The sequence below is a fragment of the Gouania willdenowi genome, chromosome 1, assembly GCF_900634775.1.
Source record: "Gouania willdenowi chromosome 1, fGouWil2.1, whole genome shotgun sequence".
NCBI lineage: Eukaryota > Metazoa > Chordata > Actinopteri > Blenniiformes > Gobiesocidae > Gouania > Gouania willdenowi.
This window is the reverse complement of record NC_041044.1, coordinates 24902202-24926837: the sequence shown is the minus strand read 5'-3', so window position 1 is coordinate 24926837 and position 24636 is coordinate 24902202. Positions and strand designations below refer to the sequence as shown.

The 24636-nt window shown below is 37.4% G+C and overlaps 1 protein-coding gene across 4 annotated transcripts in view; it reads left to right on the top strand.

The window, feature by feature from the left end:
• LOC114467149 (alpha-1,6-mannosylglycoprotein 6-beta-N-acetylglucosaminyltransferase B-like) overlaps positions 1-24636 on the top strand; it is a 114773-nt gene that overhangs the window by 41546 nt on the left and 48591 nt on the right. For 2 of the 4 annotated variants that reach the window (XM_028453242.1, XM_028453259.1), the window contains exons 3-7: positions 2877-3027; positions 11757-11866; positions 14667-14740; positions 15151-15333; positions 18566-18730. In XM_028453242.1, coding sequence (XP_028309043.1) covers positions 2877-3027; positions 11757-11866; positions 14667-14740; positions 15151-15333; positions 18566-18730 — 683 coding nt within the window. Of the gene's footprint in view, positions 1-2876; positions 3028-11756; positions 11867-14663; positions 14741-15150; positions 15334-18565; positions 18731-24636 lie in introns of all 4 variants that reach the window. The other 2 variants (XM_028453249.1, XM_028453233.1) reach the window with 1 other exon arrangement.

The window sequence follows — 24636 nt, the reverse complement described above, 5'->3', positions numbered from 1 at the left end:
TTATTGAGGAAAAAGAAAAACTAAGCCATAATGTGTCTTTGAAGTGTGTTTTTGTCTAAATTATGATTATAAATGCCTTTCTCAAAGAAACATTTTTAGAGAAAAAAAAGGTAAAAAATTGTGACTATTCTTCTTCAAAACTAAATATGAATAAACAAAAAAATGTCTAAACACATATCTCAGAACAGTAATTATAAAGTGCTTTGAGAGCAAAGAAAAACATCATTTTCAATTTTTCAGCAATGTTTTCCCAACCCTCAGTTTGGGATTAACTGTGTTAATGTATTTGGGAAATATATTACTAAAATTATTATAATTATATTGTTTCTATAACTGTCTGAAATTGACTCACAATCTATGTAAATTCTTTGTAAATTGAAATTGTGTCAGTAATGAGGGCGATTGTTTTACTTCACTATTTTGCAACATGCCTTGTAACTACGCACGTATGCATTTTACGATCATATGTCAAAGATCATAAAACTGAAGATTGATCGGGTGCTCAAAAAGGGGTCAGTTGGAATGAAAATAAAAGGAAACTCTGACATAACAGGAAAAGTGCATCGTCATGATGAGGGTGATTCATATCCCTCAAGTGGTACAGCGTCAAGTGATTCTATCCACACCGAATCCCAAGGGAGCTTTTTGCCAGCAAGTGACAACCTGCTGAAAGTTGTAAAAGGCCACATAAACACAGAAAGACCAGCACTGAAGGGAAGAGAAAATACCATAGCAATAGCATAAAATGTGGGGGTTTTTTGGACTGGGGATAAGGATAATCCCAAACTGCACTGTGTTTTGTGCTATGAAACGCTAGCTAATGAGGCTATAAAACCTTCTAAACTCAATTGACATCTTAAGATGATGCTGTATGAGTTTATATTATTTATATAATTATATAGAGTTAGTCTTCTATCAGAATCAGAATCAACTTTATTGACCAAGTAATGTATGTTATACACACGAGGAATTTGACTTGAACTGTGCTCTCTCTAATAGAGTAAACATTAAATAATAACAATCAACTAGAAAAAATATAAACATAAATATAAACTGTAGTTAGACTAATATGTGCAAAACTAACTAAAATAACAAGATAACAATAACAAGATAAGATAATAATAATAATGATATAGTGCAGTAGTGCAGGTGAACATGTAAATGAAAATATTATGTACATGAACATTCTCAGTGACAGATTGATCCAGGGTTATGTTTAGTTCCAGGGTTATTTCACAGAAACAGGTCTGACACTCTTTGACTGTATAGTGTTGATCAGAGTGACAGCCTGGGGGAAGAAACTGTTTTTATGGCGAGTTGTTTTGGCGAACAGTGATCTGTAGCGTCTGCCGGAGGGGAGGAGTTTGAACAGATTGTGTGCAGGGTGTGAGGGGTCTGCAGTGATGCCACCTGCCCGTTTCCAGACCCTGGACAGGTATAAGTCTTGGATGGAGGGCAGATCGACACCAATGATCTTTTCTGCAGTCCTGATTATCCGTTGTAGTCTGTTTGTCTAGTTTGGTTGTAGATCCAAACCAGACAGTGATGGAGGTGCACAGAACAGACTGAATGATGGAGGTGTAGAACATTATCAGCAGCTCCTGGGGCAGGTTGAACTTCCTCTTGTCTATGTGGGAGGTCCACTTCAGGTCCTGTGAGATTGTGGATCCCAGGAACCTGAAATAGTCCACAGTAGCCACTTTGGGGAGGGAGTGGGGTGGGATTTCTCCTGAAGTCCACTGTCATCTCCACAGTCTTGAGCGGGTTCAGTTCCAGATGGTTCTGACTACACCAGAGAGCCAGCTGTTCCACCTCACGTCTGAAGGCAGACTCGTCCCCATCCCGGATGATAGTTGTGTCAACATTACAACATAGTCAAATGATGACATAAAATTCAAAGAATTTGATTTTTTCTTCACATTTCCATAAGCAATGATTTAGAGCAGTGGTTTTCAAACTTTTTTGGCTCAAGTACCCTCTTTTTCTTACTTTTGAATGCAAGTCTCCCCTTCTGTCCGACTACTACATTTTGCTCAGAATATTTTGAAAAAACAGCTATAGAGCATAATGATGGAAGGAAACAGTGTTTACTGCCTCATGAATAGAATTGTTTCTATATTTTTTATAATTTAATCCTGATGTGGGACCAAGACTGACCCTGGTATTTTTAGTTCATGTTGTAATCAAGATCATTTCTATTATCATTTCCGTGTGTTGTTGGTATTATTTAAATTATTATCTGTCATTTTGTGTATTTTGTTGTTGTTTGTCTGATCTTTTTATTTTTCAGTATATTTCTCTTTTATTTTGTGTGTTTTTGTTGTTGTTTTGTGAATTGCTGGTAATGTTCAGTGTCATTATAATTTTTAACTTAAAATAAACATTACAAAACCCAATATTTTTAATGCTTTCATTTGTTAATTTTCCTCTCTCTCAAGTACCCCCTAAAGTGCCATTGCATACCCCCATTTAAGAAAAAGCGATTTAGAGGAAAAACTGCCTTTTAACAGGAATAAAGCCAGAATCAATAGTGGAGGGCATCAGCCATGACCGGCTACGATTAGAAGACAGAAAAAACAGAACAAGATGTGCACGAAAGTCCATTTTACAAACCATTTTTCTTTTAAATGGCCATTTCGTCTTGTGTTAACTGCTGTTGTGTATTAATAATGCTCTTACGTGAACCATTGTTTTGACCCATAAAGGAAAAGGAACATCGCTGAACCATCAGCCATTGTGTGCAAGGTCTTTTCTTTGAATATTAGGTATCAAAACTGAGCCAATAAATAGTAGCCATGCCCTTCGACTTAGCTCAATGTGTGTACACTGATTTTCCAGCCTTCTATTCATCTCTTTTTGTCTGCCTCTCTACTCAGTGCTTGGAGGCATGGAGTCACGGGGCGTTCTGAGGAAGATCAGTGACATGTTGGAGGTGATACTGAAGAGGATGGACAGCCTGTCTAAACTCGACAACACTTCCACCACCGATGCGAGGCGCTTGGATGAGCTCAGCTCTGCTATCAACAGGTACTCTGAGTTTTCACTCTTTACAGTTCATTGGTGTATCTGCCTTTGCAGGGTTTGTCGATAATCTATTCATGTGTAAAAGAAGTGATGCAGAAGAAAGGACGAGCAAAGGAAATTGTAAAAGCTTCTTTTTGTGATAGAATTCCATGGTGACTCTGGAGACTTTACTGTTGGCCAAAGGGTGTTCACTGTTCAGTCTATAAAAATAAGTAAATAACGTTTGACTGGCTGATTCTGTCTCTTGGGTTAAATCGTGCGGATATGTTGAGTCCTTCAATGAAAGGCCGTCTGTGTGTGTTGTGGCACTGGTGAGCTGAAGTCACAAGGAGGCTCTTGAAATGACTTAAGGGTTCATTTCTTGAGGAAATTTCAATTCTGTTGTTCATGCAAATATGACAGTGACATCAGAAGAGGCCCCACCAGTCCAAATGGACAGCCACTGTAATTATCTATTGTCTAAAACAGTGTTTCTCAAATGGGGTCCCACACCTGGTGGGAGATGTCTGGAAAAACAATAGAAATTAATCTCTCCAGGACCCACTAAATCAGTGTTCAACCTCGGGGTCGAATATTACACAATATTAAACAACTGTATTTCTATACTTTCACATTGTGAATCTAGTTTAACTAAAATGCAGTAATATATATATGTACTGTATATATCTGCTCAAACATGAAAAAAATGTCTTTGGTGTCACCAGAAATTCTTGATATCCACTACACTAAATACTGTTTCATTCCACTGATTTACAAAATGAGATTATTTAAAATGTGTGTTATCACTCATTCAGTCCATCATTATGCTCTATAGTTGTTTTAAAATCGTTTTCTAATCAAAATGTTGTAGTCGGACAAAGGAAATAAGATGTAAGAAAAAGGGGTACTTGGTCCTAAAAAGTTTGAGAACCACTGATCTAAAAGATTGCATCATTGAAATGGAGAAAGATATTGGTTAAACTAAGTGGTTTGTTGACTGATGAAGTAAAAAAACTGTAGAAAAAAAAGAATGACATAAATTATGAGAATGTAAAATTATATTCATAATTGTTATGGCCTTGTTTTGGTAAAGATATTGATTTGTATTTTTTATTCGTACCTGATACGGTTATTTATTTAGTGGATTTTAATTCAAGTACTTTTTACTCTTACCTCAGTACATTTTTGAACAGCTACTTTCTACTTTTACTCAAGTAATAGTAACCGCACACTTACCCACCTCTGCTTATTTGTATTCTTTACTGTATTATATTTTACTTTGCTCCCTATTGCATCAAATGATAACGGACAGGCCAACTATGACTTTGTAGCTTATATTAAGCTTCTCCTCACTTTGCACCAATCACAATAAGGTATCCGTTTTTACACTTTTTGAAACTTGTGCCTTCTTTCCAGTCAAACATTTTTTACTTTTTCCATTTTTTCCATAACCGCCTGACTTAACGCAGCCATAATGATGTAATGTACTCTGACAGAATTCTTATTTCGTCCTCAAACCCTGTTAAATGATCTCAGATAAGCACTCAGGTTTAGATCTGCTTCTAGGCACTGAAGCGGAAGGATGGGAGGATTAATTTGGTCTGATGTTGGCGCTAACTGCAATCAATGTCTAGTAATGGGCTGTTTAATGTGGAGGAAGCAGCTTTTCTCTTAGGCTATTAGTGTGAATTGGCCTGCTTTGGGTGTACCTGTCTTTTGTTAGTGACTCAAACTCGCGTAAAGGCTTGTTCAATCAAAATCCTCATTCATTCCTCATGTGTATATCGTGTTGAGGGTTGCAGGAGTCTATTCCAACTCTAGTTGGGCATAATTCAGCATACTGAACAGGCTGCCTATCTGATTCAGATTCATGTTTTTAGACTGTAAAAGAAAACCAGAGGACCTAGAGAAACCTAATATATTGACTAAGAGAACATGCAAACCCCATACAGAAATGTGCCAGGTTTCCACCTGAGCATATTCAAACCCTTTTTGTTGTGAGGATGAAGTAATAACTTCTAAAACACTGCAACCAATGACCTAAAACCAATGCTTTGTAAACATCTTTGTTTTAAAGGGTCATACATTTAAAAAGCTGAGTTAAAGCACAATAAAAACATGTAATTGAAACACCTGAATTTTGAAAAAGCACTCATATTGCTAATACGTTTTTACACTTTCATGAGGATGAATTTCAGACGTTTCAATATTGAAATGTGTCGCAAAAGCGCCATGGAAACACTTTTCCCGCAGATACACGTCACAGAACGTGACATACCAAGTCACATGACATGACGTACCTGTCACATGACCACTTCTCTATGAGAAAATATGGCGCGGTACATGCAGACAGGAGAGGAGTCAGAGATATTTCTAAGCATTATACTTACTGCCATTATAGCCGTGAAACAGAAAAGCAATACTGAGTGTTATCAGGAAGTTTGGAGCGTCCGTTTTCCTTTGAAATATCGCTTTTATTTTTGCAAAAATCTGTAATGGAAACAGCTACAGACTCTCTTTTAAACTTAATTGTAATTAAGAGTATATGTGTGACATGTTGAGACGATGCAGCACTGTAAGGTGGAAGTTGGTGGATCTGCCAGTAAGTTGTAGATTATTAGAGTTGCTTTGGTAGATTATTTTAGTTACTAGTTTAGGGGCAGCCCAACATCGCATATCGTAATGTAAAACTCAGGCTAAATTGTCTTACGTCTTCTATATCAAAACAATATAAATATAACTATACATATATAAAATGTCAACTGTACAGTTTAATTGTGTGCAGAAAGTGCAAAAAGAGCAAAATGAAAAAGACTGTCCATGTTTGAGTCAGGTTACAGAAGGGGGAGTGTCTGACTATCTTAGGGAGGTGTTATAGAGTTTAATGACCACAGGCAGGAATCATTTTCTGTGGCGCTCAGTGTGTCATAGAGAGGGTGTCTGACATTATCCAAGATGGACTGAAGCCTGGACAGCATCCTCCTCTCAGGGTGTCCAGCTCCTCCCCCGTGACATCACCAGCCCTCCTGATCAGTTAGTTTAGTCTGTTGTTGTCTGCGACCCTCAACCCACTCAAGATTGCACTGGCCACAACAGACTCGTAGAACATCCTCAGCATTGTCTGGCAGATGTTAAAGGACCTCAACCTCCTGAGTTGGCTTTGGCCCTTTTTGTAGACAGCTTCAGTGTTTTTAGTCCAGTCCAACATATTGTTAAAGCACACCCCCAGGTACTTGTAGTCCTCTACAGTGTCCACAGGGACTCCCTGGATGGAAACAGGGGTCACTGGTGTTTTCGCCCTCCTATACCTACGAGAGGGGCAGCAGTGGCTTTGATGTTAAGGAAACCAGCTGTTAATCCAAAGTTTATTCATTTGTATTCCATGCACGTAAGAGATACTGGTGCGACCGGGTAACACTTGCCTCCACACAACTGCGTGCCTCTGAGCAAGGCGCTCAAGCTAATAAAAGATAAATAGTGGAGTCCCTCCTTCTCCCTATCCTACTGCTCAAATGCAAAAAAAGAAATAATCTTGATGATGTGTAGAAATACATCTATATATGCGACAGGAGTCTGATCTTTGAAATCATATTCTATTTACTATATTCATGGTGAATAAAAATACTAATTTTGTTAGGTTTAAATCCCAGTTTTTGTCAGCCTGTGTTGACCAGAGGAAAGTGGCCATAAAGTCTGTACAAATGTGTGTTTGCTTTTTTTTATATCCAGGACATAAGATGTTTAGTGTGTACTACTACACACTGAGCCATCAATCTTATCTCCACAGTTCATTTGGCGTAGAAAAATCTGTGTAATTGTGTAAAGCATGTGTGCATTGGTTCATTTAAGGTAACACTTGTTAAAGCTGGTCTGGGTGAGAGATGGAGCTCAGGCCTCTGTCAGAGCAGGATTAAGGACTGACCATCAGTACATAGACACTAATATACAGACACACATGCACACACACTCGAGCATGCGCACACAGGCACAACAAGAATGACTTAAGTCTCTCTAGCCCAATCAAATTCATTCCATCATTCTTTTCTCTCTGCCACAGTTGCAATCTTTCTTTATCTCGCTACCACATCTACTTCACTTTTTTTTTTTTTTTTTTTGTCTTTACGTCAGCCTCCTTATTTCCTCACTCCTCAATCTTTCCTTTCCTTTACATATATGCAGTAAGTGAGAGTGTAAGTTAAAGGTACTGATGTAATATTTGAGCATGAAGTGTGATTGTACTGCAGGGAGAGGAGCAAATGAGGAAAAAAAACTTATGAACTACTATGGGCTAAGGAAGAGCCCATGAATACGTAGCCATTAATGCAAAGCCACATGCAGACAAACACACACACATATACACACAGAGTAGAAATCTAATCTTTGTGTGAGCTTCATTGATGCTGACGCACTCCCATGTAGCAGTGAATGGGACTTGATGTCTGAGGCCCCAGCCTGCGATTCGCCCACGGGGTAGTCACTCTTTAGAGCAGAAAACTAAGGGAAATAACAAGACAGGATGAGAGAAGGACAGCATGGGAAAATGAGCATGGGAGATGAGGGAGGGGGAGAGATGAGTTGGTTCACTTAAATTTTTGAGCAGTAGATAAGAGAGATTGGTAAGTCTGCCCTTAGGCATAAGCTCTCCCAAAGATATGTTACATGGCGTGGGTATTTCATCTACCTATTTCTACTTATTTTCTGTGTCGTCTATCCAAAGCCTCCATATAAGAAGCCCCTGGAACAAAACTCATTCTGGGGAAACTTCTTTCCACACCAATGCATTAAGTCAATGCAAGAACTTTGCTGAAAGCAGTGACGCTGACATTTCTGTCTTTTTTTCACTAGTACTGGGATTATGTTATTTTGTATACAGCACAGCTAATTTCCATTTCTTTGGGAACAAAAAGCAACACAAGTACTGTCACGCCCTACTATCACACAATGTCCCCTTGTCACTTGCTTTGCCCGGTTAGTTTTGGTTGATGAATTTTTATTTTTAGTCTTTCCAGTTAGCATGAATCTCACCCGTGATGGCTTGTTTTCAGTGATCCACATCCACTTGGCATTTGTCAATGAGTCTCCTGGCTCTGCTGCTTCTTTTTTTTCATTTTGTCATTGTCATTTCTGCTTTGTTGGCCTCATTCGGTGAAGATCCAACTACATGCATTCTTCAAAAGAAAGGAAGTTGCATTCAATGTAGTTTGCAACACTGGTCCATCAAATATGCATGTCCTTGTACCTCTTTGATCATGTTAACTCTAGATGTGTGTTGATTAAAAAAAATAAAAATAAATAGATTCTAGTCTATCTCCTAATTCTTGACACAAAGGTTGTCAAATCGATGTTTTTTTTAACATTGTATCTTTTTTCTCCAGTTTAATTTTGTTCTATCTTTGCAGCACTTAGCTCTCATTTTGCATTCCTCCTTCCATAGTCTCATCCATTTTAATGACTTAGAGCCCCCCTCTATCTCTTTGTATGTACAGCCCCACTTTCCTTAGTGTGCTCATCTCTGGAGATGAGTTCACATTGTAGCAGACATTAGAGCCAAGATTAGAAAATTGCATTTTCTAGAAACCAAGCCCCTGAAGTGAGCTTAACTTTGTGGGGGTTACCCACATTCCTGAGAAGACATTGTGTCTCTCAGGCACAATTATAACCTTTAATCCCCCCAAGTGGAAAACTTTTTCAAAGTGTTTTTGGCCTTGTATAGGCTAAACCAATGGTTCTGGATCCAAGTACCCCCTTTATTTTGCTTAAAATACTTTGTATCAAGCATAATGATGGAATGAATGAGTGATAACACACATTTTAAATAATCTTCCAATTGCGAAAAGAGAGTCCATCTTATTCCTCTTGGTTGACCTTCAGATGTTTTTAGCGTCACCAAATCAATAGCTACATTGAAGAAAACAGCTGACATCACACACCCCTGTCTGACCAAAACTGTGATTGTTGTTTCCTACTTTGCATGTGAATTTGGAGTAAAAACACCCGATGAGAAGAACCATTTGCTCTGGATTTTCCTATGCATGCAAGATGTGCTTGTTTCTGCTCTTCAGGGGCAGATTCACAAAAGGTTTAGTGGTATTAAAATAAGGAGTACAAAGCCCAGGGAATCAGGACTGCTCGTCTTCAGCGTGTCAGAATGCGCCCTCATTCCATTTAGCGCGTTTCCCTCTAATTATTATCCATAGGAGGCGGATCTCCCAGTGGGAGCAAAACTATGGGAAGAGGAAATGCAAATAAATGAATGCAGGGGACGCAATGCGATCCATGAAATCTGGAACTGTTTACAGTGATTGTTTTAGTACGAAAAAATAGTACAACTGAGAAGCAGGTGCAGACACACACGCAGTTGACAGAAAACACAGCGGAGATGAAAAAAGGCTCCAGTTGCTGTGGCGGCTGTGGTGCAGACGATCGCTGTGCGCAGAGATGGTTATATGGATATGACCATGGATCGATGTAGCTTCGGACACACTGCTCCAGTCTGTGTCGTGTTGATGTCAGGCCAGAATCAGTGGATCAGATGTGTAATTTATGCAGTGGTGATCACAATGAGTGTGTGTGACACAGCGCTGCGCAGACCTACTGGATTAAGGTCAGTACAACATCTTTAAAAAATGCTGACTGATTGACAGACTTGCTGCATTAACCAAATCAGACTATTTTTCATGGATTGATCAGTGCAAAGTTACAGGTCCTGACAGAGCACCCACATTAAATTAGGGGGGGGGGGAACATTTGGTTTTTAAGTTGTTTTTTTAAAAAAAAAAAAAAAAAATGTATTTGTTTATTTAGTTTTCTACATTATTAAATGTTTGTGCAGCAGACAGAGAAGTCCATCTGCCTGAAATGTAACTTCCTCAAATGTCAGTGTGCTTGTGCGCAATGACGTTTCCACGTTAAAGGAGCAAAACGCTCATTTAAATAGTGGTGGTCTTCACCGGTTCTGCTCGTGCACTTATAATTGCTGCAATCCTGTTCTTCCTGGCTTCCTATCCCTCAGCACATCCAATTCAAGGTCCTACTCATTACTTTCAAAGCCCTTCATAACCTGGCCCCCTCCTACCTCACTGACCTGCTTCATCGCCATACCTCATCTTGCTCCCTCCGCTCCTCTGTCCTATCCCCTCCCTCCAGGACCAGGCGTCGAACCTGGGGAGACAGAGCTTTTTCTATTGCCGCCCCCACCCTCTTGAACCCTCTGGACTTTCTCACCTTCAGAAAACACCTCAAAACCCACTTATTTCAGACTGCTTTTAATGTATAGCCATTTTATCTTGTAGTCTATTTATTGTTTATTGCATTGTGCCTCTGTATTTACCTATTGTTTATCCCTGTAAAGCATCTTTGAGCACTATAAAAGCACTATACAAAAAAAAAAGTATTATTATTAATATTATTATAGTGAATTCCACGCAGCAGGTGAGGAAACTGCGTCACCAAAGGATTTAGGGAAGCAACTGGATTACTACCCTTTATTTCAGATCTTTGTGAATCAGTGCATTAAAATAAGTCGTACATTTTCAGCAATTAGGTGTAATCAAGATATGGGAGAATTGGTTTCACACTTGGTTTGCAATACATGAATGTAGGAACAACGTTCAACATTTAAAACCTACTGTTTTAGGGGAATACTGATGTGTAACCTCCCATTTATTTTTCCACCCAAACTCGATGGCTACACCTCTGATATTGCCTAAAATAATGTTGAAAGCTAACTTGGTCTGGGGCAAGCCGTGCTCTGTGCAGTTTGAAAATATGGATTCAGTTGATTCTTATGCTCCCCTAGTTTCAGCTTTGTGCCTATGTAGGTTAGCACATTGCTTCATTGTTCCATACAGACAATTCTGTTGCTGCTGAGATGATGAAAATGCATGTAAAAAAAAAATTAAAAAAAATTGGTAATTAATAAACTGTTACCTTTGTGTGCCCTACATAAAGCAACAGAAATGTAAGCACATAAAATCCATCATTTGTACCATCATCCCCAGTGATGTGTCATTATGTTGCATTTATCCTTTCCTTTCCACCATCTGCTGAGTAGTGAGTCTAAAAGACATATTCATACACACACACACACACACACACACACACATTTAGAGACACTAAATGGAAATTGTAGCATTTACTGTAAATGGACATTAGTGTGTGTGCATGTGTAAGGGGTTTTAGCTTTGTAGGTCAACACTAATCGTGATTCTTCTGTTCCGTAAGTGCAACCAAAAAAATAGAAAAATATACAAAAATGGATTTTATGTCATTGGCACACTTACATAAACATCCAAACGCATGCATGCAAACACAATATTTTTAAGTGAATTCAAACTCTCACCCTACAGTAAGGAAGTGGTATTAACTGTGCAGGTCGTTTTCTATTTCACGCTCCAACCAAGTGTCTACCAATTTGCATCTTCAACTAACACATCTACTTCTGCCTCGATGTAAAGAGAGAAGCAGCCGAAGCAGGGTAAAAATGGGGCAATGGTGAGGTGTGCAAGAAAAACAAGAAAAAAGCAAAAATAAGAGATGAAAACCACAAAAAGTATTATTAGAAAGGTAACATTTTTGGAAAGGCGTTTTATTGCAGCGAGGAGCTGCTACTCTGTTATTCTGTATAAACAAATCTATTTTTCACTGTTTTTAAAGCCTGTTTTTACATAGGAACTTCACCTATAAGTTGGATTGACACCTTCCTGTTTGAAAAATGGAATTTATTAACCATTTATTGTACGTTTTGTGTGCAGATTTCAACCAGCCGGATTGGTGGAGAAGATCCAAGCTATTGCCCAAAATTTGTCCAACATGGCAATCCGAATGGAGCAGATCCTGCAAAATAGTATGGTTCAAGGCCGAGGTATCCCCACCATGACTTTAGGCTGACAACTCTCAACTTGATTTAATTTTTCTATGTTTTTGTGTTTTTTTGTCAAATCAAAAATTGCCTTTTTTAATATGTGTCATAGATTTTATTTAGAAAGACAAATATACCTACAGTAAAAAGTGAATCAGAATCAGAAAGGGATAATTAGAAGGGCAAAGATATTAAAAAAACAACACTAATAATAATAATTATACACACACACAGGTTGAAAGGTAAACTGAATGATAAGGTGCAAGATGAATGAATGTACAAATGAATGAATAAAGTGCAACGATGGCCATGATAGTGCCAAATGCTTATGTATAAGTTAAAAATATTCAGAAAAAATAAAATAAAAATAATAATTATGAGATGAGAGTACGAACATTATCATCATGAGCCTGACTAAGGTTAAGCTCAGTGCCATACGGTACCAGTCTGAACTGTTGAGACACTGGTACAGCTGTTTGTTGTAAATAGTGATGCTTTTCTTTTTTATTTATTTATTTTTTAAATACTGGACTAAGTATCTGCATAAAATATTGATGATGATTATGAATACAAATAAAATAAATATATATATATACATACATATGTTAACAGATTTTTTTTTTTTTTTTTTGCATGTCCATGGTGGGCCAGCTGCCAGATACTATGAGAAGTGGTGAAAAATGAATGAATGCAGTTTTTTAAACCAAAGTAAAAGCTATAATTAAAAAAGAAAGGATTACTCTGATCTGTTGAAATGATGCTTTCTTTATTTTTCTCTAGCCATATGGAGTATATAACCAAGCACATTTGATAAAAGGATAAGATCAAACTACAGTCAAATTATGTAGTGTTGTCCTCCCAGTGTGAGGAGAATTTAAAAGTATGGGGACTATGAAAACTGGTGTTTAAATAAAGTTTATATTCAAACTCTTCCAATAAAAAGATACCAGCATGACATACAGTAACTGTTCATTAGCTTTTAACTGGAAGCATTGCTGCACAAATGCACATCTGTCAGCTTGTGTTGGAGATCAACACCAAACACAGCAGAAAACACCACAAATTTCCAGACCCACACATGCAAAGTGATACACAGAGAGTGCAGGTCTAAAACAGAGCGACATTGACTTGTTTAGAGGCACAGATTTATTGTGACAGTGAGTGATTTTCTTTGACGTGTACTTGGAATAAAACATTGAACAAACGGAACAACATTATAATAATGCGATGTTTTAAAATGAAAGCAACAGTTAGAATAAAAGCTGTGACCTAGGATTTAAAAACCATTGAATTCTCAACAAGTTCAGCCTTTTGTAGTGTCATTTTTGCTTTTTTTGTATTTGGCTAATTTCCTGTGTTTTATCATCCTCTGCGCATTGTTAATGAAAAGATAAGCAAATATCAAACATCCTTCGCTCCCACTCCTTACATGAGAACAAATGAACATGACTTCTTTTTTTTTTTGTTTTCCCCTCTGCCTCTACAGCGACAACGGCAAAATGAAAATAGTGCTGCTACTCATAATCAAAGATGAATTGAAACACTGCAGGCAGAATTTATTATCATATGGCTCAGTGACGGTTTATTTATCTCATGGTCAGGCTTGTGCAAAAGAAAATGAAAAGGGAAAGCAAGGTCGGAATTACACTTCCTTCAGCTCGGATGCTTTCATGTTTTCTCACGGGGGACTGAAGTCAAGTTTTATCTGGTTACTTGACCACAATATCAAATGTTGCTTTAGCAGGCTCTGTTTTATTAATATTGTTTGCATGCGTATGTCTATGTTGAAAAGCTCAGGGTGAAGAGACTTTTGAAGAGGAAGCTGCTCTGGTTGTTTTCTCTAACATGCTACGCTGCTATCGCTCTTTCTGCCTCTCTGAACTCTGCTTCTCTCTCGCTTGAGCGACACAGAGGGGAAAAAAAAGGGAGATTTATTAGCTTTGAACAATGCAAATGACATAAAAAGTAAATGATGTTTAGAGAGGGAGTGGAAAATTGGAATAAAATGTCCACGGTCTATTTAAGCGCAGTAATTAACATCAATATTACTGTGAATGCTTTGGGTTAAACAAGTTCAAGTTTTCAGTCATTTTGTGCAAATTAATTGATTACAAGAAATAAAGCTAAATTAATAAATTGCTCCGATAAGCACTGTGAGCTGCTAAATGAGCTGATGTATATTATTACTGTGGCTGATGGTGCTGTGTTATTACGCTCGCTACATTTTCACATTATAACCAGCAGTCTAGAACAAGCTAAACCACACAGCCTTTTGGGTGGATGTTAAAGTAGTGACTGTGGCTAAAGGAAGTATATGCTACTTATGTTCAACCATTAAAGATATTGATCGATTTTATTTCTTTTCTTTTTTTTAACCTCGAACAACATAAATCCATAAACCAAATACAGAATCACAGGGTCAAATAAGAAGCAGAAGAAAGAAATGTATAGTGGCAGAAAGATCAACACTTATTATGCACTTCTTTGTATAATCCTTTCTTTAATTAGAAAGTCGCCTCAAAAAAAACACATTCATGCACCTCTACAAGATGAAATTTGAATATTTTTTAACACAATAGCTAATTGTGTTTATCAAATAATGTTTCTATCTGTTTGTAATTGTATATGTAAACTAGGGAATGTTTAATCTCCTTTCCAAAGTTTTTTTTCACAATATCACAAACCTTTGCTACTTTTGCATAAGGTTTTTTTCTTCAGCGAATCTTGAACAAAGTTCAATTTTTGGTACGTCAAAGCTCTTCTTTCAAAGAAAATCACCGTACTATTGGTTTCTTTTCAGCAGTGAGAGATGGAACCTCCAGCCAGTGTGAAGTACCCAGAGATCCTCGATTTTCAGAGTGCCCCGGCAAAGTGGACGTGAGTGTTTCAGATGCTTCATTCATGAAATCATTCATGAAAATGGCTGAAATCTTGGTGGAAAGTGACATAACTTGATTGGACTGATGATTTGATGTAGACTGAAATAAATTTGGATTTTTCGTGTTATTAAATTTACATTTTGCCGCAATAAATGATTCATTGGTTAAAGTACATCTATTAAAAGTATCCGTGTGGTTGTCCTCGGAGCACGATGTCATAAGTCAGTCATTCTACCATATTTAACTTTTTATTGTTTTATTCAACCTGAAACAAACGTTTTAATCCAAGTAACTGTTCTTATTATTTTCCTCATTGTTTAGGGAAAAAGTTTTTGTGCGAGAATTCCAAGTAGTTCAGCACAAGTTTCAGACAATCATAACAGTAGTTTCCTTGTGTTTATCCTTCAGTGGATGCGAGCCCGCTGGACGTCAGACCCCTGCTATGCCTACTACGGTGTGGATGGTTCAGACTGTTCCTTCCTTATCTACCTTAGTGAGGTAGAGTGGTTCTGCCCCCCACTGGCCTGGAGGAATCAAAGCAGCCCCCCCACCCAGCGTCCACAACAACTGCCAAAGCCAATAAAGAGACAAGTAAGGCCAGTGCTCACTGCTCAGGGATATCTAGCTATTAGAAGGATTGAGAAACAAAACTGATTTATTGGCTACTAACGTTGAAGATCTTAAATCAGAGTGACTTTCTGGCTAACCGGTATCATGGTTATGATTATGGTTATGGTAATGTATATAGTGTGCTGAGTACTATTGTAGTATTATATATTTATATTTCTTTATTGCTCCTATATTTTATTTTTGTGTTATGTCATTCGTCATTCTTGGAGAGCGCCTTCATTTTGTTGTATATGTCAGTGGTTCCCAAACGGTGTGCCGTGAGGCAAGTCCAGGTGTGCCATAGGATTATGTGACAACCATACTATTGCGGCGATCTGTAAGTGCTCCGAGCGCGGGTTGCGCGGTGACGTCATTTTTGGCACGCGCACCTTCCGAAGTCAAGCATGAGCCGCTGCAAGCGCATGCCAGCGCGCGCTCATACTGCTCCGTGTGCGCGCATGATTCTCAGCGGTGCACCTCAACAGGTGAGCGCAATCGCACTGATGAAAGCCACCCTATAAACAGCCTTTGGCTGTGCACAATACGCTCATAATGACTGGACTGTTCAAATGTGAACTCATCATTGTATAATTCATTTGCTTAATTCATTTGCTGGGTTAATTAAGTTGTTTATATGAGAAGAGGAAAATAGTTTGAAATTTGTTTAAAACCTTGTTTATGTATTTAAGGGCTAAAATATGTTAGTATATAAAATACAGCAAATTTCTCTTTAATAAAATTCAGAGTGAAAATATGTAATTTATATATGAAAATAGTATAATATAAAAGTATTTCTGTTGAGAAATTGTTAAATTAAAATTAAAATAGTGATAATATAAGTGATAAACATAAGCAAAATGGTTTCAGGATATAAAAGTAGACCTAGTTTTTTGTTTAGTTAATGCCTAATTTTACAGATTACTACCTGCATTGATTTAATTAAAAAAAAAAAATGTAAAATATGCTTTTACCGAATTAAATGTATAGTGACCAGAAATTGTGTTTATTTGTACTTACGTTGTTTGATGAGAAATGATGAACTTATTTGCATTGTGTTTTGTGTTCAAAGTTTTTTTACTTTTTTTGTAAAAGTAAAAAAGACACTTGACACATACATTATTATTGCAATATACATCTACACAAAAATAATTATATTTTAATTTACTACATTGTATGCACTCATTTCATAATACAGAGGAAAACTCTATACCTAAAAACAATTCTTTAAAAAAAAAACAATTCTTTAAAAAGTAAAAGCGAGAAAGCAATATTTTTCTGTTGCAACGGTTGTGCAGGCAGGAATTATAAGACTGTGACAAAGGCTGTAGGACAACATTAAAACAGAGAAACAGCGAGAGGGAAAATGGAGCGCTTTCTTGTACGGTCGCCCGTGATATTGTACATGATATGAGTGATAACACGTGTTATAAAGACTCTTTTGCACAATAGGTGTGCCTTCAGATTTTTACTTGTTCCTTGGAGTGCCTTGGGCACAAAAAGTTTGGCAACCACTGGTCTACAGTATGTTGTTCAATGACAATAAAAGCTATTCTAGTTTATTCTATCAAATCAAAACAACCATTTTTGTTTTTCAACATCCTGTAGTACCATAAAGACACTATTGTAAAATAGTTTTAGCTATTTGTTTGTTTTGTGTAATTGTGCAGTTCTCAAAATTAAAATGTTATAAATAAAACACACGACTTAGGTTTTTTGCATAATGTAACATAAATGTCCTTTTTACCTTTTAATTAATTTGTTTCTGTTGTTGTGTTTCTCCCTGTTTATTTATCACTGATTGTATCTGATACATAGATGTTTGGAAAATGGGAAGTCGTACTTTTACTGCTGTCAGGCCTGACAAATGGGACATTTTAATGATGACATATGGGTATCTTCTTTTTGCAAATGCAAAATGTTTAATAGTTGCGTTTTTGTATTTTATGACCATGGGGCAGCAAAATGGAAATTTTTGAAGGTTGTTAATAACATGCACTAAATAACAGATGATTAAACAGTATTCACGGTAGTCTGCCCTGTCATTACTCAATTATTAACCTTCACCCGACCCCATTTACTCTAAGTTAATTAAAACTTGATCCTTGTATAATTATCCTCTACCCTCTGCTCTCCTTCATGACTTTGTCTTTAAGGTCATAAAAGAGTTTAAAAGCATTCCTGTGCACAAGTTAGTACACAATAACAGTTTGTCTTTGCTGACTTTAGGGAAATGAAAATTCTTTAAAATATCTACTTTTATTTTACAATCGTTTTTCATTGCAAGCCAGAAAGTTTTCCTGTGTTTTAAACATTTATTTTTTTAACTACTTCTCTTTCAGAACAGTTCAAGGTGCCTTCTGGGGCCAACGTGTGCAGTGATGATCAGGGGCTCAGAATTTAAATGTGGAATAAGTAGGATGGGGGAGTTGATACCTGCTCAGATAATATGAATACAGCGAGGCTGTCTGCTTTCAGAGGACTTTGGTTAGGAAGGTGAACACAATGTTGCTAGGAAAGCGTAAAAATGAAAGGATGCACATTACATGCGGGCGCGTGTGTTTTGTTTTACCTTGCCTTTATCTTTAACGCTGCCTGCAGTGGATTTTTCAGAATACTAAAGCAGCATGTCTGCAAGGATAAAAATTATATTTCCATTTTAATGTGACCCAAATAACTCAACAGTGAATTACATTTGTGCATATTTAACAGAAGTCATGCTGAGCCAAGATGGCGGCACATAAAAAAGCCTTGGTTTGGAAATGAGATATTTTACATCTTTCATCTATTATCGTAACTTATGAAGAAATTGTGTTTGTTTTTCCAGGATTGAGCTTCCCATTAAAGCCTTTTTTTAATTTGAAAACTGTATCTTTTTTAACATTTTAACCAAAGCCTGTAGGTTTTCCTTTAAAAAAAAAAAAACCTTACATCTCTGAGACAAAAAGTTTTTTACCCTAAACATGATCATGTTTATCCTGTCTGACCTCATTATATCCCAAAGCTCAAATTGATTTATTTAATGAGAAGGATTTTTATCAATTATAGCAGGTCACTGAATCAATACATTTATCCATATTCCAATTCAGCATCACAGTGAAAAAAGACTTCCACGGCTACAACTCATTTTATCACTTCTAGTATAGGTTTGCATTCATCACCTCATTTGACTTATTCTCCATTGTTTTCTCCTTTCTTTTCTTTCTTTCCTGGTCAGGCTGCCTTTCGCACAAACCTGTCCGTACTCCTGGATCAGGTTGGCACAGGAAAGGAATCCCTCAGCTTCATGAAGCGTCGCATTCGTAGACTTGCGCAGCAGTGGACAACAGCTGCCAACCGCCTGGATGTTAAACTGGAGCAACAATGGAGGGACCAAAAGAAGGTGAAAGAAAGAGTCAAAAGTGTCTATGTTTACCAGAACACTGTCAGCGTTTGGTAAAAATGGATGTTGTTGATTAAAATGCTGGTTGCATACTTTAACTTAAAAAAGGGTGTATAGCTGGTACATCTACTCAGAAATATTCAAAGCCACAGCTAGTGTCATGTGTCTGATCTATTTTAGAAGCTGTACTTTAAACAAAGATAAACAATAGATGTTGTTTGGTATTCAGTAAAAGGCTTGTGCACTGCAGGAGCTAATTTGGTCCAAAAGAGACCAAATGTAAAAGAAATGTAAGAAAAACAGATGAAAGCCAGTGTAGAGATACAGAGTTGTGATGAAGAATTAACAAGATTATGATGTAGTACCAAACATGCAATGCTGGAAGGAAAAGAATAGGATCTAAAAGAAGGGCCAGTGGGAGGATGAATGATACAGGAGAGTTTATGAAGATGACAATAGATGACTGAGCAGCTCTTGTGATGAATAAGCCTCTAAAACTGGAAGCTGGTGGCAGGGGTTTTACCACTTTGTTAAACTGTCTTGTATCAAATCAATGGCTTCAGTGTATAATATGAAACCCTGTTTAGGTGTCACAGTGTGACTAAAATATCACAAAGTCATGCCTTCCTACATATTGGTTTTCTCTCTCTTGCTGAGCGGGCTCCTAATCATTTAGCAATGAAAACATTGACAAATGACTTTGTTAAAGCAGATTAAGCCCACGTGTCTGTCCTTTCCAAAATATTTCTCTCCGCTGTCATCACTCTTTAAAATAAGTTAACAAGGGTGGAATCAGTCCCCTGTCACAGAGATGGATACACTGCACTAATGGGATTTGTTATCCACTCAGTGTCTTCTTCAAGTGACTGTTTGCCTCACAAAGTGCTGCTGTTGCAATCTCCCTGCAGATGTACTGATGTTTGTTAAGAGTCAGCCTGGGCTTCCTAAAGCTGCTCATCACATTAATTAGAAACGGAACAACTATTGTACAAATGTAAATGAGTACCCACGCTGTACAGGATAAAACAGATACGACATGTTGATGGTAGCAGAAGGAAATACACTTGTGATTGGTTTAAAGCTGCTAATCCTGATCATTTTGTATTAGATGAAATCCTAGTTTAGGCCACACGGATCAAAGGATTGAACATAATTTAATGCAAACACAAAGGGAAAAGGTTAAAATTGCCACTTGAGCTTGTTCTCTTTTCCAGATTTTCTATTATAAACATTCTGTTGGTTTTAATTTTCATGCATTGCATTGTTTTTACTTCATTCTAATATCACGGGGGAACTGGCAGAGGTGTAAATAATACTCAAGTAGCAGTACTGTTACCTGATTGAAATTGTCATCAAGTACATAAGTACATGTAAGTCATACATGAAATAATGAAGTACAAGTAAAAAAGTAGCTCAATTAAATAGTACTCAAAGTAAAAGTTACTAGTTATTTTCACCTCCCCATGTTTATTTTAGTTAATAAATCTTGCCACAGTTTCCTTGCGTACAGTCAACGCCTCATGTAAATTTAATAAAAAATCACAAAATCATGCAAAATTGAAACTTCCACAAAGACATCTGTATTAAATGAAAGGTTTGTCAAAATTTTGAAATTATTTTTTAAATAAAATGACACCAATGAATTCAATTCAAAATAAAAAATATTCTCAGACTCTAAGTATAGTTACATTTATGAACTTTAAAACTGAGAATTCAATGCCGTTTTGGAGCAATGCATTACGTTTAATTTGATTTTTGTAGTTTTACAATGTTTGTTTGATCACTTTAAAACAAAAAAATAATATTTTACTCAGTAACGGTTGGGTGTAGAAATGTAACGAATTACTTCTTTTAAAAGGTGCTTAAGTAATCGGTTACTTTCATCACTGGAAACTAGGAACAAACTGTAACAAAAAAGTGTCAAGAGAATCCCTGTCCTCCTACTGTCTGGAGAAGAAACACAAGAAATCACGTAAGAATGAAGTAAAAACATTTCTGTGCATCTATTTATGGTACTCCACATCCCACAATGCATTGGCCTCAAATGTGTTTGTGGTGGAGATGAAAAAAAAAACTTTCAAGTGCCAATTTCAACCTTTTTTCTTTTGTTGGAGTAAATGATATTTGATTCATTGATCTATGAGGCATACACTTGTTTTAATTATCTGAGGTAGCAGCTTTTTAACAAATATCTGAGAAACCTGTCAAACAGGGACTAGAAGTAAGTTCTTGCAGTTGGATGCCATCACAGAGAAGCACTTTTCGTAAGCAGCATACAGTCTCTGTTTGTGATATACGGTTCCTCCAATCAACTGATCCTCTGTTCTTTATGTGTTGAATGGCACATGAACAAACAAAATCACTGATACAAGACGGCGTAGTCCTAGTGTCTCGCCCAAGGACACAACGTCATGGATTGCGATCAAGAGTGATTGAAACTGCCAGCTGGCTCTCTGTTCCGAGCTACTGCCAGCCAATGAAAAGTATTACTTAACAATGGTGTTGGCTCTATTTGTTGTCATGTGAAAAACTAGTCTAGTATATTAACTATCACTGCAGGCCAGGGAGAGAGTGACATGTTTGAAACCTTGATATTCATTGGAGGATGTCCTTAAGATAAGCCCACTGTGACAATGACAAAAAGCTCCCTGTTTGGTTTTAATTACCTGCCGTGACCCAATAAATACGTTGTCCGATGTGGATCGACTACATTTCAGCACTCACCTTCCCTTTTTTTCTCTTATCACGATTTATGCTTCCAGTCCAAACTTCTGTATTCTGCCAGAGTGTGCAAACTTTGTTATTCCCACAAGGTTCTCTTGGTTCAGTTCTGTTTCCTTGTTTGGCTTTCGCTTTGATTGTAAGCAGAGAGGATGTTTACTCAGAAAAAGAGCAAATTAGTCCAACAGAGCGGGGGGGAGTGGGGGGGGGGGAGGGGGGACGGGTGCAGACAGGAAGGCTCAAGATTAAGAGAGAAACAGGAGACAACGCTAGATGTTCATTTTCTGCTGTCAGTGGCAGACAGTGATCAGAAATAGGCAGTGTGTGCAAAAAAAACTTTGTGTTGCCCAAACAGATACAGTACCTTTCAGGGTTGGGGTCAATTATTATTGTATTTGCATAATTGATAATTAATTACAATTATGGCATACTTATAATTGTAATTGTAATTTTAAAAATTGGTTGCTGTTGTAATCGTACGTAAATTGTTATTGAGTTTAGATAATTGACTTTGTAATTGCCATGAAAATTCTATACAAATTGTCAATTATAATTTAAGGCAAATCTGGGGAATCATACAGTTCTACACATATGTAGTTAACAATTATTAAAATGCATTTCATATCAAGCTTTCCCACTTTTACCATTAAAAAATGATATAAATCTAGAGGTATACTGACACAAAAAGGCTCAGATGCCCACAACAAAAATATTAAAACCTATATTTTCATTGATTAGGAAGCCTAACAATGTAACAAATAGATAGGAAATAAATTAGATAATAGATGTTTTTAATGTATTTTAATTGTCTGTTTAATAATGTCATTATTTTCAATAGTTTATTTCTGCGTTTTCCCCAGACTTTAAAAAAAGATCAATCTGATGTGCTTGAGAGGTTTAGAAAAAAAAGAAAAAAGCCAGCATTGCACTTCACTTTACTTTTAAAGCAGTTATATATTTTTATTAAAGCCTATATCTGCACTGCTATTGTTAAACTTAACATCAAAAGCCAAGGTCGGCCTATTCAGTCATAGTTTCAAAGTTGCTGCGTTCTGTTTTCCAGACATTGAGGGTCGGTATGTATAATCAGCCAGTGGGAGGCGTGATAAAAAAGCTTTCTCAGAGACAGCTGTACAGATGAGAGGAAAGAAGATAACAACCCTGATCCACTGAATCTGCTTCAGTAGATTCACTGCTCAGGTGCTGATGGTTTTAGTAATCTAAGTGAATTCTGGTTCTCCTGGTGCGTGTTAAGCGTGCGCTTTAGTGGGTCTGTCAGCATATGGTAAAGTGTTAATTTCTCCTCGTTTCACTGTTTGCCCTCTGAGGAGTTAATTGACCTCTCAGTGATGAGGTGCAGCAGAGCCTAATGGGACCTGGAAGGTAAAACCATCAGTGAGAGTCAGACCTGAGGGTGAGAAAAGACGAGCCAGAGGAATATGTACAGGTTGTGGGCAGGACGGAGTGTGAGCTGAAAATGAAGGACGGAGAATATGAAAGGAAAGGTGACGTTGTGTCATGCATCAGTGACAGCCCAAGTCTCATATCAGCTGTGACCTTAACCAGTAAGCATGGGGAATGGGCGTCTTACCCACAACTACACTCATACACAATATATGCAAGGGAAATAACTTCAACAGATGCTAAGCCATGCATTTGCATTCCTTCATCGTTGGGCTGTCAGTTTGGAGTGTCACAGAGCGAGAACAGGACTTGGTGTTTAAGAAAACCTTCTACTCTCCTGTGGCAACATGTGCAAGGCAAGGACTTCCCAAGGATCTCATCTCGACACGCACATCTCTAAACGTATGCTACACATCACCAGAAACGTGACATCGTGATTTTTGTTTGATTAGGTTTAACAAAGCCCAAAGCTTTAACACAAGTCACTGCTTTCTCCTGACCTGCTGCTAGGAGGGGAATTCAAATAATGCCTTGATTATGGGCGGAGCTTCTGGAGCAGTTAAGACACACCCAGTCTATACTGTAAAATCTCCAATGAACAATCTATGCTGTACCAACTAGCTACACATTAGTCAATATACCTCTAACCACTCTTCTCTCGAGCGCAAGATGGTCCCAAAACATCACATGATCTTGTTCTCAGCCAATAGGAAAAATGAATTGTTATAGTTGGGTTTCAACCCATAGAGGGCAGTCACTCTGACTTTTTTGCTACAAAATATGCCAAATTTAAATACTTTGACTAAATAGTTGAGAGTTGGACCAGGATCAATCAACAGCACTAGTTCATGCACAAATGCATTTGTATTCAACAGGAAAAAAATGGTTTTGGGGTTTAGTTACTCTTCAAATATTCACTCTGTTGAGTCAATTATCCTTTTGTTGCGTTGATAGATGAGGTAAAGGGAGATGTTACATAGCAATATCTTACCTACTGTATGTATACCAATAAATTAGATACCAGGTTTTTAGGCACCCTGATATTATCCTTTGCAAATGTTTGTCCTTTTTTTACTCTCTCGACTATACATTCTATTCTTTTGGGTTTTGCATTTTCTATTTGTTTATTTTTCAGGGGGGTTTTGCTGGCAGTATTTGTTGTTCAGTCCCCGCTGTCTCAGGACAAGCATGGTCAATAGCTATAAGCAACATATTTAACTAGTTCAGTACTGCAATTATGTGTAGTTAATGCTGAAATTGATAGATGTGGAAAAAGGTCCAGGATTCAAGCCCTGGGCTGGACACTTGGGTCCTTTCTGTGTGGATTTTCTGCCTATAGTAGTGAATGTGAGTGTGAGTGGTTGTTTGTGTGTATGCTGCCCTGTAATGGACTGGCGCCTTGTCCAGGGTGTACCCCACCTAGCGCCTAATGACAGCTGGGATAGGCTCCAGTAGACCTGCACAACCCTGAAAAGGAGCAAGTGGGTTGAAGTGGATGGATGGGTTGATAGAGCAGTTATATTAAGTTGTTTTGAATACCATTAGCCTCACTGAAATCAGTAGTGTTTAAAATGTAAATCACTAGCTTCTCTGTTAACACCTCTGAAGGTAAATAAGTAACGACCTTTGCACTCTAATAAAAGAGGAAGTAGTTTGACGCTTATCAAATGAGACGGCCAGTCACTGACAGTATTACATGAAAAAAAAAAAAAAACTTTGCTACCAACTCCTCACAGTTTGTCCAAAGCTCATTATGTATGTTACATGGTTGAAGCTTTGGG